At 47.0% G+C, this 20,260-nt stretch overlaps 1 protein-coding gene across 12 annotated transcripts in view; it reads left to right on the forward strand.

Moving 5' to 3' along the window:
• TACC1 (transforming acidic coiled-coil containing protein 1) overlaps positions 1-20,260 on the forward strand; it is a 112,853-nt gene that overhangs the window by 81,288 nt on the left and 11,305 nt on the right. For 6 of the 12 annotated variants that reach the window (XM_073798579.1, XM_073798574.1, XM_033848719.2 and 3 more), the window contains 5 exons: positions 1,590-2,682; positions 6,444-6,504; positions 8,703-8,910; positions 11,566-11,618; positions 18,208-18,333. In XM_073798579.1, coding sequence (XP_073654680.1) covers positions 1,901-2,682; positions 6,444-6,504; positions 8,703-8,910; positions 11,566-11,618; positions 18,208-18,333 — 1,230 coding nt within the window. In that variant the 5' untranslated portion in view covers positions 1,590-1,900. The remainder of the gene's footprint in view (positions 1-1,589; positions 2,683-6,443; positions 6,505-8,702; positions 8,911-11,565; positions 11,619-18,207; positions 18,334-20,260) is intronic. The other 6 variants (XM_019921455.3, XM_073798576.1, XM_073798578.1 and 3 more) reach the window with 3 other exon arrangements.

The following is a 20,260-nucleotide window of genomic DNA, read 5'->3' on the forward strand; positions in this document are numbered from 1 at the left end:
TTAAATTTTTTTATTTTGAAAGGTTTCAAGAGTATATGATAGAGAAAATAGTACAATGGAAACTCCTATATACCCATCCCTGGATTCAACAGTTATCAAGATTTTGCCACATTTGCTTTCTCTTTTTAAAAAAATATCCTTTTGAAGTAGGTTAAATCCCAGGTATCATGTGTTGAGAGCTTTTTAAAAAAATTACAGTATTAGGGCTTCCCTGGTGGTGCAGTGGTTGGGAGTCCGCCTGCCGGTGCAGGGGACACGGGTTTGTGCCCTGGTCCGGGAGGATCCCACATGCCGCGGAGCGGCTGGGCCCGTGAGCCATGGCTGCTGAGCCTGCGCGTCCGGAGCCTGTGCTCCGCAACGGGAGAGGCCACAACAGTGAGAGGACTGCATACCAAAAAAAAAAAAAAAATTACAGTATTAGTAATAGTTAAATATATCTTTAAGAGCAAGACATATTGGACATTGGTTAGAATATCTGAAGCATCTGTGCAGAATAGTTTGTAAACCGCTGCTCAATTCCAGCCAATAAAGGAATCGTGTAAAAAGATGTGTGAGTGCTTTAAAAAAACTCTCCCAGTGATGCTTAGTTCTTTGATCCTGGATTAGGATTACGGTCAGGAAGTAGGATTAGATGGTCATCTCTGAGTTTCCCTTAAATCATGAGATACTATGAAAATAACCACCTTACTCAGTTTTTGCTGCTACTCTATTATCGTTTCAGATATATGTCAGGAAAGCACTATCTTAGTTTGTGCTTTAAAGAAATACCTTCATTTACACCTTCCTGATTGCAGAGTTTCTCCTTATAAAACCCCAATTAAAAAGAATCTTTCATTTTCACAAATGATTTGAGAAGATTCCGGGCCAGCTTAGAGACGAAACTTCTAAAGAAGAAGTAACTTTATTGTTTTATGATTTGTGTTTTAGTAAAATAAGGGCTGTTTGTTCATAAAGCCACTTTGCTACCTCTGCTTTTTCTAATTAGTTTTTTTATTTGGCTCTTTCCGTTTTTAAGTGTACAGAGAAGTTATTCTGAGAAGGCCGTGATGACTTTTTCATTTAATTTTAAACCAGTTCAGTTATTTAAACTCTATTCTGGGGAAGAGGGAGTACTTCACATCCAGAGATTAAAACCCGCTTACTGCATAAAATCCGGACCCTGAAACTCTCAGGCAGTGCCTGAGAACCGTGTCCATGCCAGGTGAGATCCCTGTTACCTGAGTTGTCTGCATCCAAAGTTTCTTCCAGACCAGTTGTTTTAACCTGCGGAATTTTAACATCATATTAATATGCTTTGCAGAGGGCCCACGATCTATTTAGCCATTTCCTGAATAGCTCTGTTTGGTATAATTGTTATTTGTGTGACTTGGATAGCACACACACAGCGTTTGGGCTGGGAAGACTCGCTTTAGAGTGTAGTACCAGCCGTCCGCCGTCAGGCCACGCCGCCGTCGTTGCGGAACCTTAGGGATGCTTCGTACAAGCAAAGAGGGCAGAGCTTGCCATTTGTGCGGCTTCAGCTGGTGGAGAATAGTCACCGATGCTGAAAAGGTAATTTGTTAACAGACGGCTTTTGTGTTTTGTTTTAGACTCACAAGAAGTGGACGAACAGCTGGTAGCAGAAGTGGTTGAAAAATGGTCGCCCGAGGCTGGTTCTAGACCCTCAGAAAACGAGGCAGCTCAGCACACTACTGAGTCTTACTCAGTCAAGGGTTTCAGAGAAGAACCTGAACACGATGTGAGCAAAATCTCTGTCGTGAGGCCATTTTCCGTAGAAACCAAGAATTCCACGGCGCCCCCGGGGCCGCCTGGCCCAGCAGCGGCTCATGGCTGCGTGGCCGCGGCCCTAGGCCAGGCCGGGCCCTGCCCCCGCGCGCCGGGCGCCGCCCAGGACCAGGCAATGACCGAGGGCGCCATGGGGTCCACGCTGGAGGCCTCGGCGGAAGCCGACCCGGAGGCGGGAAGCCCGTGTCCGGAGCCCGGGGCCAGCAGAAGCAGGCTGCGGAAGCCCAGGCCCGTCCCCCCGAGGAAGAAGGCTGCAGGCGGCGGGGTCTCCGAAGCCCACCCCGCCCCGGAGGGCGCGCGTCTTCCCCGGGTGGACCGCCAGTACGGTTCCGACGGAGAGGCTGGGAACGCCGCCACCCCTGCCCTGCTAGGAGGTGACAGGAGCCAGAAGTGTCCCCCCGACGTGAGGGAGACACCGTGTGCCCCCGGCGGAGACACCCGCGACTCAGGGGCTGAGCTGCCGGAGGCCGTGAGGGGCTCCCCTCTGAAACTGGAGTTTGACTTCACGGAAGACGTGGAGACTGTGGAGTCCAGGAAAGCCCTCCCGAGGAAACCCGGCCGGAAACCGGGCAGCAGGGTGACACCCAAGGTTCAGAAAGACGGCACCGGGGAGCCAGCAGGCGCCCCAGGGGCAGGGGCGTCCTCAGAGCCGGGTCCCCGCCCCTGTCCCGGGGAGAGCCCCGACTTCGGGCCCTTTGGGGGCCACTCCCCGCTGCAGCGCTCGCCCCTGCTCTCAGCTCAGGGCTCCTACCGCTTTGACCCAGATCACTTTGACGAATCCATGGATCCCTTTAAACCCGCTATGACTTTAACGAGCAGTGACTTTGGTTCTCCCGCCGGTAGTCATATTAGTGAAATCTTAGAATCACCCAAGAAGGCAAAGTCGCGTTTGATAACGTGAGTGAGACGGGCGTGGGCCTTGTGTTCTGGGTCCTCTTTGTGGGTTTGGCGGCCACTGCTTTTGGTTTGGGTGAAGGTGCCCCGGGGCAGACGCAAAGCTCGTAACCTCGGACTGCAGTCTTCACTGTTTTGCCTAACTCTGGTGTGGAATCAGAGATACCTGAGGTTTCCTTTTTAGATGTCTGCTTTGCTTCTGAATCCTCAGTTTATTCAGCTGAGTTCTTTTTCCCCCCACCTTGGGTACTTTTTTCCTATTTAAAAAAAAAAAAGAATGTCATGGGCTAGGCAGGTAGAGATTTGATGGTTTTCAGAAATCCTATCTGAGCTGTCAGGAATCGTTTTATATACAGAATTCAGGTGTCAGTGCTAGCCACCTTCTTCAGCTTCTCTGTGGATGAAACAAGAATTCCAGGGCTGCAGGTAAACTGTGTAGTATCAGTAACACGTGGGAAGGGGTCTTACAGAAGTCTTTTCACTTGAACAGAAAGCTGTGATTTTTGTTGGAAACAAACCTACCACTAAAAGTTAGAATTCTTATGTCTCCTGGTAAAGCTTCTGGCTCTTTCAGAAAGGAGGTGAGTTTCCAAAAAGAATCAAGACTATTTTAAACAATTGCGTAAATCTGACTAAATTAGGCTGTTAGTCTTCGTCGTGTGAGATCCCTCTCCCCACCAACCCCCCTCCTCCTGGGAAATCTGGAGCCACTTTTGCAAGGTCCTCGGAGTTCTCTCGGAGTGGTCACCCCCAGGCCATAATTCCACGTCACATTTCAGGTTAAACTTGTCACAGGGTGATCTTATCACAAAACTTGAGTCAATGACAATCTATTGGTATCTTCATGACCCTGTGACATTTTACTAAGAATTAGATATAAAGAAGGGCCAGTGGGGAATTCCCTGGCGGTCCAGTGGTTAGGACTTGGCGCTTTCACACTTTCACTGCCGTGGCCCAGGTTTGATCCCTGGTCAGGGAACTGAGATCCCACAAGACGTGTGGTGTGGCCAAATTAAATAAATAAAGTATTTTTTTTAAAAAAAGGGCCAGTGACATGGTGGTTGAAATATGAAAAGGGAGGGTGAGAAGAAGTACCATGTTTCTCATTGTCACCACAGTTGTATTGGCGAAATGCTTTTCAGCGTTAATGTGATGTAAAGAAAAATACTAGATGGTGTGGTGATTGACACCAGAGAAAAAGGGTTAAAGAGCAGAAAATATGAGGACCAAGAAGCTTGAGCACTGCAGGAATGGATTCTTCAGCATCCCCAGAATATTCCCCAGGACGTCTAAAGGGAATAAAATGTCATCAATAGTTCTTGATCTGTTCTTTGATTATAGACACACAGTTAAATGGTTGCTGAAAAATATTATTGATCAGGTGACCTCAAGGTGCTTTTCTGTGGTTCAGGTTAGTTACCTGTGTCTAGACGATGCCCGGGGGACACGACGGCCAGGTCTTTGCCTGGGTTCTTCCTAACCTGGGGTCCCCTAATTGTGGGCAGCCCTGCCTATCAGGGTTGATAAGGGGTCATTGGGAGCCTCCCTTTCAGTTGCTATTGAAGGTGTGTAGCCAGTGCATTCATGTTACATGAGACTAAAGTGACTAAAGTGGGACCAAAGGGAGGGAAGTTTATCCTACATCTTGTTTTCAGTAGTAAGAAGCACCCTCTCCCAGTCCTACCACCCTTACCTGCTAGCATTTTCCTCCTGTTCTGTTTTTTTGGGTTTTTTTTGGTTTTTTTTTCCGGTACGCGGGCCTCTCACTGTTGTGGCCTCTCCCGTTGCGGAGCACAGGCTCCAGATGCGCAGGCTCAGCGGCCATGGCCCACGGGCCCAACCGCTCTGCGGCATGTGGGATCTTCCCAGACCCGGGGCACGAACCCGTGTCCCCTGCATCGGCAGGCGGACTCTCAACCACTGCACCACCAGGGAAGCCCTTGTGTGACTTCTTAAAAGATGACGTAATTGGCATCTCAGATCCTTCTTCTGTAAACTAGAGACATCATCCTATGATTGGGATTTTTGTGGGTCAAATAAGATAAATTATGTAAAATCGCTTGGAGTTTCTCAGTAATATACACCTACCGGAGATATAAGCAGATACATTTTCGATTATATTTTCATTCATGCATTGATTGCCTTTAATCTAGATGACTAGACATTTAAGAGTAAACATACTCGGCAGTAATGCCGTTTTTTTACATTTATAAATATTTGAAAATTTACTTTTCATCCATAAATTTGACCGTGTGACATTTCCGAGTGTTTCTATCACTCTCTTACTTCTGAGAATCGTTCACTCACCAGTGATAGCATTCATGAGTATGACATTTTTAATTCACATCTCACCTCATAGAAAGAACTTTGCAACCTTTATGTCTGCCAGACTAGAGATAAATATTCCAGGCTTTACATGATTTTTTTCTCCATCTGTCTGTCTCTTTCCCGTCTCTAATTTTGTTGGTGCATCAGGACTACTGAACAAGTGAAATTTCTCTGTTTTCTGTTGTAAGTACTCCTGTTTCTGGCTCTCCCTGGGGCCCTTGGCAGTTCCTCCCCTACCCTCCCCGGACCATCTCTCCATAGCATGTTGGCTTCCCTTTCTGAGTTGGATCTTCTGATGATTTTTTTGCATTTCATTTGCCACTTCCTGAGCCAGCTTATTAGCCTTGCCGTCTGTACCCAAAGGCTTGGAGATGGGGCCCTCCCGCCTCAGGTGCGAGAGCTTGCGTCCCCGGCTTGACACACGCCTCGTGCGGCGCTGTGATGCTGCGTGCTGGCTTGGCCCTACTCTCATCCCCGCAGCGGCTTGAGGAACTGCTCTGCTGTTTCATGTCAGGAACGACTGACTTTTTTGATAGGATGAGGCTGCCGCCTTGGAGCAGGGAATACATTTTACCGAGTCAGCTCAACCTGAGTTTGGTGGCAGGGGTGACACTCAGGCGTTAGGGAAGACAAGCAGACACTACCGAGGTGGTGGTCCCTCTTCTGGTAGCCATGCTGGTCTTTGTTTTTGCCCCGCAAAACGAGAAGAACTTGCAGTTTTGGTTGGGGGTTGGGTGTGGTCAGAGCGGCGGTGCTGTAAATTCTAAGTTCATTACAACAGAACAGAATCTGGATAGTCTTCAGATCACAAATTACGTGCTAGTTTAAACAAAGCGGGCGGTTTGAGCTTCCCCAGTTCCGGCCGTGACGTTCGTTTTCCATCTCGCTACTTAAGAGGAATGGTAACAGTTTGCTCAGACATTTTTATTTTCATCCTTTCTGTTGCCCACAGTCCTCCTCTGTGAGCACGCAGGTCTGGAGCTGTCTTCCCAGACTTCTGTGGCTTTTAGCGCAATAAAGAATTTTTAAAGAATGTGGTCCGGCGTGGTAATTTTTCTGGTGACTTATCAAAGCCAAGTGAGCGCGGATCAGATGACCCGACCGTATCCAGGTACTGGGGCTGCTCTCGGAAGAGCTGTTGGTGGCTGCTGGCGCAGAGTTACAAACCGTAGGGGCCCGAGTGCTGGTGTTTAGCTACCTGCAGAAGCAAGTGAGGAGGTCACTGAGTTACAGTTCTTTGCTTGCCCTGCCTCTCGGGAGAGGATTCAGAGGCGGGAAGGTGTTTGTTCCCATCTCTGATGCGTGGACGTGTGACTCGCGTGGGGCTGTGCGCTTTGGCTTGTGTCTGCACACACCGCTGTCTGCACCATCTCACAGCTTGGAGGTTGTCAGTGTGATTCCAAACCGGCCCGGTGTTCTGTTTGTTTTTTTCCCAGGAGTGGCTGTAAGGTGAAGAAATACGAAGCCCAGTCTCTTGCTTTGGATGGGTGTTCTCAGGTAAGTCTGTGTTCCTCATCAGAGTGGTGATGAATGAAGATTTTCCAGTGGGGATCTGAGGACTCAGCTTTAAGGAAACCAGTTCCCAAATCCTTGCCTTGCTAAGCTGATCTGAGAAAGGGCTCTGAAGATAAGGGAACCGTTCCTTCACAGGTACCCTTTTCGCACTTTTTTGTGATAGAGTTCCCTCTCACCCGTTCTCAAACTTACTAGGGTGCATCACCACTGGGTGTGAAACCTCTGGGCACCAAAGAGGGGATTTGAAATACTGGTGTAAGTTATAAGAAGGTGATTGACTCCAGTGACTGGATAATATATTTTTAAAGTCAGATGGTTTTCCAGTTCATTGCTTTTAGCAAGTTAGGAGAACCTGAATTGTCAGCTGATAGATTATTAAAAATAATTTTTGACACCGTGATATGTCAGTTATATCTCAATTAAAAAGATAATTATTTGGACTTCCCCGGTGGTCCAGTGGTTAGGACTCCACGCTTCCACTGCAGGGGGCTCGGGCTCGATCCCTGGTTGGGGAATTAAGGTCCCCCATGCAGCACGACATGGCCCAAGAGGAAAAAAAAAGATAATTATTGATGATAGAATTTTTTGGAACATAATTTGGAAAGGAGTTCAAAGAACTGAGACATTTCTATTACAAACTTCGTTCTGTTTCACCTATTTATTTGTATTAGTAAGGCTTCTGGCTTCTTGATTATAATTATAAAAATGGAAAACAGGAATCAAATTGATGCTGACCTTTGTTTCATTCCAGCAATAAATATTTGTCCATGACTATATAATTAATTGGGAAACAAACACACACACACACACACACACACACAAGCAAACAAAAGAAAACCCGGACCCATTTGATTGCAATGAAGTCCTTTTTTTTCTTCCTTTTTAAAACTTTATTCCAGCCTAACCATGATTACAGAAATACAGTCATTGCATTTTAAGTTTAACTTACCTTACGCAATTTGGACCAAAAACTTGGTACGTGGTTTAAGATTTAAAAAAAAAAAAGATTTGTAATTTGATTTATTCTTCATCTGTTACAAATGTATGAAGTTTCCACCTTCAAATGCTGCTAAAGCAGAGGCAGCAAGAACTATGAAAAATTTACGTTTGATTTTTGCTCCAGAAAAATAACACGTATTACCTTGTAAAAGCTTTTTAAAATTGGTGCAACAAAATATTGTCATCGATTTCCATTTTTTAAAAATTTTACTTCTGTGTTTGATTGTACTTACCAAACATTGTAAAACTTTTAGAGTAAATAGTGCCTTTGTAATTGTAGTGATAACCCCCCAGAAGAAAAAATGTTAACACTTAGAGACTTATGGTTGTAAAAAAAGATTAAAAAAATTTTTTTAAACAAATGTAATAGGAGAACTTTAAAAAACTTGAAACCAAATGCATTTCTTTGGGATAATTTCTTGATGGAAGTAGCAAGGAAATACAAATTCAGAGAGGAAAAGGAATGATGTAAATTTCTGACTATTAAAGGGCTTATTCATGTTCGATTTTAAACAGATGGTAAAGTATCAAATCACTAGAGTAACTAAATTGAATTAATAAGCCAAGTCAGTATTTAAAATATAATAAAATTTTTTTCTTTTCTTTTGTATCTGTGTGAGAGGATGGATGGTCTCCAAACTTACTGTGATAATTTCATGATGTACGTAAGTCATATCATTATGCTGTACCTCTTAAAGTTACACAGCGCTGTTACGTCAATTATATCTCAGTAAAACTGGAAGGAGAGATAAGTAAACAAGCAAACAAATAAATAATATGTAGCAGATATTATAGCATTTGTGACTACTTAAGCTCGTAGTGAAAGGTTTTTAGATATCACCTGAAAATACAGTGGGGTGCATAAATTTTCCAGAAAAGTCTAGGATCTATCTATATGAGCAGAATGTATGAAAACTCTTTTCTTCAGCCACTTCAACTTGTTGCTTATAAATTTAGGCTAGAAAAGCTTAATTTTTTAAACCTCAGGTGTGAATTACAGAAGGTAGGCCCTAGAAAATACAACCTTCCATGGTTGAGGGGCTGCAGCTTCTTCTTGGTTGGTACCCAGATTCGTGGAGAACATCCGTATGGAATGGCGGCTGCTTTGCTCTTCCTGAGATGTCGCTTTCCCCACTGCTTGCCCTCCTAAACGGTAGCATCTCATCTGTTGCCTTTCCCAGGATGAAGGAGCAGTGATCTCCCAGATTCCAGACATTTCTAACAGGGATGGCCATGCTACCGACGAGGAGAAGCTGGCGTCCACGTCATCTGGTCAGAAACCCATTGGGGCCGAGGGGAAAGGTGAGCCAGAGGACGACCTGGAGTACTTTGAATGTTCCAATGTTCCCGTGTCTGCCATAAATCATGCGTTTTCATCCTCAGAAGCAGGTATGGAAGCAAATCTTCATCTCTTTTACGTACATAAGCATAGAAATGCCTGGAAGCCCAGGGCAGGAGACACTTTAAAGAGATTAGAGAGCGGGTCCCTTGATGGATAGGTTTAGGCTGCTGGTCTGTGCTTTGCTTCTTTGCCTGGAGAAGAGACACAAAAGGGTGTCAGTGGAGCGCCAGGGACGTATGGATCTGAGTGGCAGGATGTACGGAGACACTGATGTATCAGACTGCTTGAATTCTTTCCTCATTATTTCAGTCTGGCCACATCTTCACGTGTAGCGACCTGGAACCATGTTGGGATTATTGGGCTCCTGGTTTCCCTTCTAGAAATAATAACGACTAACAGGTATAGTTGCTTCCACATGCAGGCACTGTTTTAAGTGTTTTACGTGTAGTAACTCATGTCTCCTCACTAGGTAGCGTTTGTTTTTTTGGTTTTTTTTTTTTGTTTCTTTTTAAATTGAAGTACAGTTGATTTACAATGTTGTCTTAGTTTCAGGTGTACAGCAAACTGATTGAGTTACATATGTTTTTTCAGATTCTTTTCCATTATAGGTTATTATAAGATATTGAACATAGCTCCCTGTGCCATACAGTAGCTCCTTGTTTTTTATCTATTTCATATTAGGCAGCATTCTTTTCCCCATTATCAGAGGGGGAAAGTGAGACAGAAGTTAAGGATCTCGGCCACGGTCTCCTGTCTAGTAAGTGGTGGACTAGGGTCCGAGTTCCCAGCAGTCTTGGCTTCACGGTCTTTTAACCACAAGGCTAACGTGTGAAGAGATGGTTTTCATTACCTTCAACTATTGTAAGTTTTCCTGCGTGCAGACATGGTGGATTGAAAAAGACTGATGCTTCTTCATGTTCTCACAAGGGCCTAGACCAACCTGTGCTGAAGCTTAGTGCTGGTTTCCTCTTTAGAATATTCTAAATCCGAGGCCCTTTTCCAGGTCCCAGGTTGTATCTGCGGCCTTAACCTTCATTGTGAAGCACTTGGCACCGTGTTCCCAACTCCATTAAACATTATTAGAAACTCAGGTCTTTGGCAACATAGTTCGGTGTGGAGCTTTTATACTTAGAATTTCAAAAATAATGATCTATCCTCAAACCAGAGAAGCAGGTGGAAATCTGGACTTTGTGAGTTATCTCCCCACCTACCCAGGTCTGTTTCCCGTCTGTAAAATAAACATTCCAGGCACTGTTCCACATTTCCTCCCAGGCCTCTTTTCTGCTCTGATGTTTTCTCCGAAGACCCCGTCTGCCATTTCCTTTTGTGCCCCTTTACCCATTGCACAGGCTTACCCTTAGGACTCTCATACCTACACTTACTTCTTGTATATGAAATGCCTTTCTTCACCATTGTCCTGTAGAGATTCTGCCCATCCTTGGCGGTCTGTCTCAAAAAGGACACTTGGCTCCCACAGCATTTCTTCGTACGTTCCATGTATTAGTTATGGAAGGTTATATTTGATGGAAGGTTATCTTTGATAAACTTCTTGAGGTTAAGGACTATGAGTGATTCATCTTCGATTTTCCTCTAGTGCAGGTGCGTGGTCCATGTTTGTTGAATTATATCCTTCCTCACTAGGAGGAAATTCCTTTGGCAGAAACTTCATGAGCTGGGGTTCTGCTAACAGAACAGCTCCCGTTAACACTGTTTGTAACTGATTAGCCACATCGTGGGAGCGAGCAGGGGCCCTGGTCATGTGGGGTGGGTGAACTGTGTCCTGGGATATCACCTTCAGCCTGGGTCTTGATAGATAAATACGAAGATGCACCCCAAGGGGTCTCTCACAGGGATGGGAAGGAACCTGCCACACAGGTAAAATACCCAGTAGCCGTCCGTGAGTACAGGGCACGTGGGAACCCGGGGTTGTCCTGAGGACTTGGGGCTTTATCAATATAGAGGAGCCACTGAAGGTTTTTAAGCGAAGTAGTGATGGTCACATTTGTGTTCTCAATAATTCACTCTCGACAGTGCACTAAAGGAGTCATTTGCGATTGCAGGTGGAGGATTGTAGCTTTAGCATTTTATGTGTTTTTACATATTTAAAAATTTTCTTCAACGAGTGCATGTTCCTTTAATCAGAAAAAGCATCGTGGTGGTTTTTTGTACGCGTTGACTCTGGTGGTAGAGCGGAGCCGAGAAAACCAGCCTGAAGGGTGTGGGGAGGATAATGAATTTAGTGTTCAGGCATTGAAATTTAGGTTTTTGTTTTATCTGCTACATTAATTCCACTGACGTACCCTTCAGGGCTGGAATTCAGATTCACTCCAACTTGGTAATAAAATAGCTTTCAGCGTTAACGGTTTCTCCTCTTTCTGAAATGACCCTGTGGTTAGTCCAACTCACTTGCAAAACTTTTCATGGACACAAGGGGGCAGCCTTGCCGTTCTCTCCACCTGAGGACGTGCTTCCGTCTGAGGCCGACGGACCGTAAGCTCCTCTGTCCTCTGGATGTTTTGGACCCTGAACACAGACAGCGCAGTGGTCAGCAGAATGTAGCGCGTCTTCCGAGATCTTGAGATGCTGTTCAGGGGCCCTTAGATGTCCTTACGGGCCTGCGCTGGGGTCTCCCAGAGTCTCTTGGTGGGAAGGAAAGGCACAACCTCTTGGGATGACTCTAAAAATGACTCTCTGTGTTTTAGGCACTGAGAAGGAGACGTGCCAACAGATGGAGAAGGATGGACCCGCCGTGCCCGTGAGTCCCCAGGCTCGTGGGGGAGGGGTGTGAGCACGGGGGGTTCAGTGTTTGTTTTGAAGCCCATGTTAACTCTAATTAAATTCTAGTCTGTGTCTGGTGACGGGCATAAGACAAAAATAAAGCACAGCTCCTTCACTTGAGGCATCTCGGAGGGTGACCACTAGTACTTGGACCTGTAGCTGGACGTCCTGAGATGTCCTCCAAGTGTAAAGTGCAACCAGCATTTGACGACTTAGCGCAGAAAAGAAGGGAAAATAAAATGTCTCTAACTTTTTATACTGATAACACGTTGATGTTTTGGATCTATTGGGTTAACGAAACTATATTATTAAAATTAATTTCACCTGTTTTTTTTCACCCTTTAAATGTGGCTACTGAGAATTTTTAAATTACATATGGCTTACGTTGTATTTCTTTCGAGCAGCCCCGGTTGTAGATTACAAAATGGAAACCAGGGTTACCCTGTGGTGAATGCTACACCAGGATGTGTCCCCAGGACTGGGCTGACCCACCGCACGGCATGTGCCAGGAAGGCTGGATTTGAGCTAATTAAAAACAATTTTTTTTCTTTTTAACTTTCAGGCTTACAAAAATAGTACAAAGAATTCCTATAACTCTTGCACCCATGCTCCTGAAACTTTAACCTCTCCTGTAATCAGAATCAGTACACGCTGGTACGGTATTATTGTCTGCTCTGTAAACCGTATCCAGGTCTTACCAGCTACCCCACTAGTGTCCTTTCTCTGGCACAGGATCCAGGGCAGGACCCCACAAGGCATTCAGTGCCCGTGTTCTCAATCTCCTTTAATCTGTGACAGTTCCTCAGTCTGTCTGTGTCCTTCCGGACCTTGGCTCTTTTCAAGAGCGCTGGTTAGTTGTTTTGTAGAATACCTTTCAATTTGGGCTCGTCGAGTGTTTCCTCATGATTAAATTCAGTTTACACATTTTGGGCACGAATGCATCAGAAGGGACCTCATGGGTATCAGTGCATCCCATTATTGGTGGAATTAACTGATCACGTGGTTAAGGTGGGGTCTTCTGGGTTCCTCACTTGAACTAAGTTTTAGAGGAAGAATGGGGTTTGCCAGGTAGATAAGGCAATGAAGGGTGTTCTGGGCAGGAGAGTTGTACTGTGCAAAGACAGGGAGTGAGAAGAAGCGTGGGCTTTATAAGGAGTTGTAGGGACGAATAATCTCACGTGATCGGAGGATACTGTGCGTGTGGTAGGTGAGAGCCAGGCCACTGGGGCCCTAGACATCGTGCCGGGAGCCTTGGAATTCATGGAAACGCAGCAGAGGACTCTCCTGGGGGTTGAAGTAGGGAGCATCGTGATCGGTAGTCAATCAGAGGATGGGACAGAGGCTGGGACTTAGCAGGTAGAACCGTCACTACTTGGTGGCTTCCGGGGTGTACGTGGTGGTGAGGTGGAGGTTGCAGAAAGTCGCTGAAGGCCATCGAGGTTTCCGCCTTGAACATCTGAGTGGTCGGCGTTGCTGATGACCAAGCCCAGAGGGGCCTCGTCTCGACAGGTGGCACCGCTGTCCACCTCGTCGTCTAAGCCACAACCCCGGGGTCCTCTTGGACTCCCCCGTCCTCTGTATTCCCACACGTAGGGTCTGTGGTTTCCACGTCCAGAAAGCAGATGTTGTAAATCTGTCACTTTTGTCCAGCCCGTGGCCACCACCGGTCTTTTTAAGCATGGTGGCAGTTTCCTAATGAATCTCCCTGTTCCCGAGGCTATTCTGTCCTCCTCTTCCATCAGCCAGAGTTGTTCCTCTTTGCTTAAACCCTTCCGTTGGCTTCCCTTGTCTGTAAGCTGAGCTCAGACTCTGCTGTGGCCTCCGCGGCTTTCTACGCCGCCCCTGCCTCCTTCCCACGCCAGACCCTTGCCTGGCCAAACGGGCTTTGGTTCACTGCTGTGGGCCCGCCCCTCGGAGGTACTTTCTCTTCTCCCCGCCTGCCCCACGGGTTGGGACCGTGACTGTGTGCTGGCCCCTGTACCCCAGCACCGACCGCAGTGAACACGGCTGGACGCAGGAGCCAGTACATCAGGAGTACAGAGGAGGTGCAGAATCGTAGAAGTTCAGTTTTAGACGTGTGGCCTTGAGACATCTGTGAGACCAGCTTCTCGGTTCACATTTCCCGTAGGCAGTGAGAAGCACACAGCGTGAGCTCAGGAAAGGTCAAGGTTGGCTTCAGTAGATCTGAGCGCCCTTAGGACACAGAGCATAGTTGAAGCTGAAGGATTAGGTGAAGTTGTGACAGAAACGTTCTGAACCTGGAGCCACAGTAAGAATACGCTTTGCATCCTGGCTCGTAGGTACGTGTGGCACATCTCAACACACGCGTTTGTATTGTTATCAAACAAATTGCACAGAACAGTATCTGCCTCTCTTCCTGTGGCTCACTCTGATTTCTTCTATTCTATTCCATTTATTTTAATGCACGTTGCTTGTCCAAGTAACCGTTCTCGTGACTCACCGTTGGACTGCGACCCACGGTGTCTCCCTGGAGGACACAGAGTAAGGGACGTAAGGGTGGGCGAGGGAGCCGTGGGCGCCGGGCAGAAGGAGGACATGCACCCAGGGGTCAGGGACTTGGAGCGTGGTCCCCTGTCAGGAGCATTACACAGCAGTGACGGTGGTCTCTGGGAGCCGGGTCTTGTAGTCATTCCCAGCACAGCCACCGTGGCTGATGACACAGTCACTTTGAGGAGCCATTGAGGCCACCATTCTGCAAGTAGTGAAGTGTCCCCCACATCTGTGGGAGGGGGTCCTTCCCACAAAAGGATGAGACTCCACCCTCCGCTCCCCAAACTGCCTGGTCATGCCCTTAGGGAAACCAGTTTCCTGTGACGTTTTCCAGGTACTGTGGGAGCGTCGTCTAGTCTTTTCTGTGTGTAAAAATGGCAAAGGGTTGGTCGAAGTCTGTGTTGAGGGGCCCAGGCACTGGTCTGCAGATTGGGGAGGTTTACCCACATTCTTGAAACACCCCGGTTACGCTTGCACATTCCCCAGTTATTCATCCACAGAGTTAGCCCCACCTCCCTGCCTCGGCAGGGGGGTTGTGAAGATGCGGGGAAGGGGTAATGTGCAAGGCGGAGCCAGAAAGCCCTGAGCTGCTGTGTGGTGGCGTGACGTTGGCGGGGAAGCTGGGGGAGAGCGGGAGAGAGAAGATGGGGGAAGCCTTGTCTCCAGAGCCCCCTGCAAAGACCACGTCCTGGGTTGTCATCTTTGAACGGTAACTCCAGTTGAACTTGCAGAAGTAAATTAATTTCTACTTCCTACTTCCTTAGAACGCTGAATCAGCATTGCATAAAGAACTTGCAATATTCAAAACACTGACTAAGAAGTCTGTTTAGGGCTTCCCTGGTGGCGCAGTGGTTGAGAGTCCGCCTGCCGATTCAGGGGACACGGATTTGTGTCCTGGTCCAGGAAGATCCCGCATGCTGTGGGGCGGCTGGGCCTGTGAGCCATGGCCGCTGAGCCTGCGTGTCCAGAGCCTGTGCTCTGCAGCGGGAGGGGCCCCAACAGTGAGGGGCCCGCGAACCGCAAAAAAAAAAGAAGTCTGTTTAGTCTAGCCTGTGCCTCTGTATGCCTCTGGGTGTTGCTCTGAAGGGCATTCCTGTTGCAGTCTCTGCCCAGCACCAGGGGGCGGCCAGGGCCAAGTAACTAAGAGCGGAGGGTGGTCATCTCTCCTTTCAGCTGCTGGTCTACAGCATCTAGCAGGAGTCAATCTGCTATTTTTTCAAAGAAATCTTAAACTTCTTAAAAGTTGAGTTCACTTGGCTTTTCCAGTGTGTCTCTGTTAGAAGTGGCAGGGGGGACGCTGCTCTAACAGGTTCAAGGACAAATGGGATGAGCCTGACAGATTAGGAATCCTGATTTCTCTCATCGCAAGGACGTGAGCAGAGAATTACTTTGTGCCATCTGTGCTCACTGTGAACTTACAGCCAAGACTCCCCTGGGTCCCACTGTCTGTAGACAGGTCTTTGTGGGTCCTCAAGGGTGAATGCTTTGTGGGACAGGGAGAAAGACCAGGGGATGTGAAGCAGGACCCTTTTGGAAGGATGTGATTGATCTGATTGGTTTAGCATCTTTATTAAACACGTACTAGATTGCCCAGCCCAGGAAGAGATGGTCAGGCCAGTTGTTGGTGATGGTAGATTCTGTAGGCTTTCTGTGCTGTTTGATAAACAGTATAAAGGACTGCGGAATGTAAAAAGCTAAATAAATCCTAGAGGACTGGAAAAGGCAGCTAAAATAGGCCACAGCTATAAATTCCTCGTAAGAGCTGTTGCATTTTGAGCCATGGGGCTTGTGGCGTCCGGCCAGGCAGAGGGAGTGGCCGGGAGAGCTGCCGGCTGCAGAGCCACTCGTCCAGGTGTATTTGTCCCCATCTAAGGCCTGATCTTCCAGCTCGGAACGCTGCTGCTTCCAGGCACCTCATTTGTTAGAGCGAAGTTGTTAAACAAGTGGGCAGACTGAATTCATTTATCCCCTCGAGGATGAGTGAGATGCAGACCTCCAGAACAGACAATATTTCCCTTACTAAGAAAACTTGGCTTATTTCCCAAACTCTTGCTAACGTGAGGGTCACGGAAGGCACAGGGGACCAGCTTCCCAGAGTTGACTTGTCTTAGGGATTCTGATTTAGAATAATAAAAACAAAAGACTGATTTAAAATGTAATAATTTAGAATCGGAAATGTGACGAGATGAAGCAAATGTGTGGGCTGGACCTAGTAGGCAGGTTACACGGGAAGCGGGGTGGTTGGGAGGAGTCTTGATGGGCATTGTGGCAGGGAAGGTGGGGGGATGAGTCAGATGTCCAGTGTGTCAGCGACCGACAGCAAACGATCACGATCTCATCCTTTCTGGGTTGGGAGTCCTGGGGCAGCTTTAGTGAGTGCCTCTGACTCGGGGTCTCTCCCCAGCCGCTCTCAGGGTACTGACCAGGGCTGGAGTCACCTCCAGACTCAACTTGGGTGGATCTGTTTCCAAGCTGTCTCACTTGGCCGTTGGCAGAGACGGCCGTTCCTTGCCACGTGGCCTCTCCACAGAGCTTCTCACAGCCGGCGCCTCTTTGTCAACGAGTGACACCGCATGACTTTACCACTTTCTGTGCTTTAGACGAGGGTCACTGGGTCCAGCCTAACTCAAGGGGAGGAGGCTACCCAAAAGGACTCGTACAGGGGGTGGGGTCATTGGGGGCCATGTTAGGGCTGCCGGCCCCTAGTAGCTTCTGGCTCTGGTGATGGAGCTCCCCCAGGATAGAAGGTGTTTCTGGGGGGCCTCGGGCTTCTGTCAGCATGGTGGGCTGGCCTCCCCCAGATGGTGCTGGAACGGGCACTGCCGGCTCGTGGCTTTTGCGTTTTCCCTTTCCTGTGGCCTCAGCCAGGGGTTGGTCTATTGGACCCTTGGCTGCGGGCAATGAAGATCGAGGTGAAATTTATGTGCGTGTTCTTGAGCATTTTCTAGAGAGAGGGTGAGTCCATAATGACCCTGCAAAGTTTGAAAACCACTGGTCTACATTGACCTTGGACTTCCTGTTCAAGCTCGATTCAAACAAGTTACCAGAGCCCAATTGATTGCAGTCAGTAACTAATCAGTTATGCTGACATTGAAGATTATTAAGATTATTCCCTAATCCTAACCCTAACTCTAATAATTTTTTTAAAAAAAGATTCCCAGGTCACCTTGGCGGGCATTTTGGGTGTTATTAGATCAGCTTTTCCCCCCATTTATACAGAAAGTTAACATAGGTGGGAAGGAAATAACCCCCAAAAATGCTTTTTAGGAAAAAAAATGGTACAAAGCCCACGTTCTTGTGAAAAACAAAATCGTAACTGAATGTGGCTCCCGGGAACCCAGGTTTATGGCAAAAATCAATCTGGCACCTCAGAAGGTGACATGTTGACGGAAGGGAACTGAAAACTCAGTGTCGGGAAGACCCAGGACATGGTAATGCAGCCCAGACCCTGGCGTCTGTGCACGTGACAACATCTCCACGTGCCAGCCCTCGGGGCCACTGAAATTCCCTGTGATCCTGAACCATCCCGGGGTGGGGTCAGAGTTCACATATATTTGCCATTTCTACCTGCTTAGGCCTGAAAGTCATTTTAGAAACATTTCCATCCAAAGTGGCCAAATAATAGTACACACAAAGCATCTATATGTGAAAAGGTTGACACTTTTCTGGGAATTTATTTACATGGAACTCATCATCCCCAGAGATCCACAGGTTCACGAGACATTAACCACAGATGGTTTTCTCTTTTATGCACATGACTCTCTGGTGACTGACCTCTATAATTACACTGTCTCCTTTTTGGATGAGAAGAAAACTTCTCTAGGCCGTCCGTTAAAACAGAAGCTAAGGCCTCCCTGATATTCATTAGAACGGGTTTTCCTTCAGATCGTGCTGTAACTAGGTGCTTTCTTTTTAAGCCTCCCCTGCTGTTTTTTCCCCTTGAAACGTGTTTTTTAAAGGGTGTGATCGGTTTCTTCAGGAGGAAGTTATCAGAGGATATTTGGGGTTAAGAAGCTGAAGAGCGGACGTCTTACCTGTGCCCTCTCCCCCAACAGGCACTGCTGGAGTCCCTGGGGGAGAAGGGCCCTGTGTCCGTGGCCTGTGGAGGGGAGAGCCCGCTGGACGGCATCTGCCTCAGTGAATCAGACAAGACTGCCGTGCTCACCCTGATACGAGAAGAGGTAAAGGCTTCCTCGCTGCGTCCACTTCTGGCTCCGTTTCTTTGTAAAGCCCGTGTGCCAGTGGGTAGCTTCCATCTCTGCTGGCTTGAGTTCTTTCTCCCCGGCTGGAAGTCCCTGTTTCCTCCACCTGTAGCTCGTATCAAGGGCTCCCTGTAAAATGCCTCACTGGAGCTGGATTCCTGGCCTCCTGGTATCCAGAGGGCAAAGCTGACGCTTGGAAACATCCTTGAGAACTTTTGTGCACTTCTTTATCTTTTAGCCCTGAAGTTGTACATACCGCATTTTGCCAACTTTACCCACGTATGTAACTAAATCAGCACCTTCATTTCACAGAGGATATATGCTCCTGCCTAAAAGTTTCTTAAATTCTAGACTTGCAGGAATGTAACATTGTTTCCTACCTTCATCCATTCTTTTTTTTCTTGTTTTTTTTCCTTTCAGAGTTATTTTATTCAGAAACAAGCAATTATAAATATACGTGTCTTTTCTTCCCTCTTTTAGACAAATGGTAGAATACTGCATATACCATTCTGTACCTTGCTTTTCTCACTTAAAAATACATCATGGTGATCATTCCATATTAGTATTTAATGCATGCCTACTTCTTTGTCTTTTTATAAATTTATTTATTTATTATTATTATTTTTATTTATTTATTTTATCGATTTATTTTTTTGGCTGCATTGGGTCTTCGTTGCTGCGTGCGGGCTTTCTCTAGTTACGGCGAGCGGGGGCTACTATTCATTGCGGTGCGTGGGCTTCTCATTGCAGTGGCTTCGCTTGTTGCAGAGTATGGGCTCTAGGCGCACGGGCTTCAGTAGTTGCCGCACGCAGGCTCAGTCGTTGTGGCGCACGGGCTTAGTTGCTCCACAGCATATGGGATCTTCCCAGACTAGGGTTCGAACCCGTGTCCCCTGCATTGGCAGGCAGATTCTTAACCACTGCGCCACCAGGGAAGCCCGCATGCCTACTTCTTTTTCACATCTGTATAGTGTCCCACAGCCAAATTGGGTCATCAGGGACTTAAGTTCTTGCCATTTCATCCTCAGTGTACTGGCCTGTCCCCTTCAATGTCATAGGTCAGCTCCCCTCATGGTCCTAAGATGGCTGCTGCAGCTCCGTGCTTCACCCTGCAGACATCAATGCCTAGCATTAGAAAACGTCTAATTCTCGCCATTCACCTCTCTTTAGGAGCAAAGTCCTCTTTTTCAGGACTTTCTCAAAAGTCCCCAGCAGACTTCCTCTCACATCTTAATGCCTATAATCCCTTCATCCATTCTTTAATTAAAGAACTCAACTCTCGAATCTCTGTATCGTGTTTATTGAACATCTTCTGTTCAAAATAGATCTCTGCTAGGCCTTTCCTGGGTGATCTGGAAAATATGAAAGACACTGTTAGCTACCATTAGTTACCTCCCTCCTCTGTTGTGTTTCTCTGCTGTAGTTTATGTGTTTGGTTTGTGTGTTTCTTGATGATTCCACCTTTTTTTTTAAGAAGGTAATTCCCTCGGTGTAGTGACTTATATAATTTTTATAATATAATGAGAGTGGTTAAGTACCTCTGACCTAGGTCTTTCGAACTGTTAAAACATAGCAATAAGTTAGTGATTAGGGGTGTCAGCTAGTCCTGTTGTCAAAACAGGCGCTGTGGTAAGGAGGCCCCTACAAAATCCTGTAAATGAGAAAAATGACTTTTTCTTTCTCCTGAGAGTTAAAACTCTAAGAGGACCACCAGATGCATCAAAGATGTGCCTGATCCCCTGAAGCAGACAGGTTGGCTTCTAGTTCTTGAGATCCTGATAGATGGCACCAAAATAAAGATTGTACCAACTAGAAAGAAGCACAGAGAAGTGTAATCACAGGAGAACGATAGGTGCCCATCTGAGCTCTGTGCAGGGCAAATGGCATTTGAGGCCATGAATTTAGA

The sequence above is a fragment of the Tursiops truncatus genome, chromosome 21 (genome assembly GCF_011762595.2).
Source record: "Tursiops truncatus isolate mTurTru1 chromosome 21, mTurTru1.mat.Y, whole genome shotgun sequence".
NCBI lineage: Eukaryota > Metazoa > Chordata > Mammalia > Artiodactyla > Delphinidae > Tursiops > Tursiops truncatus.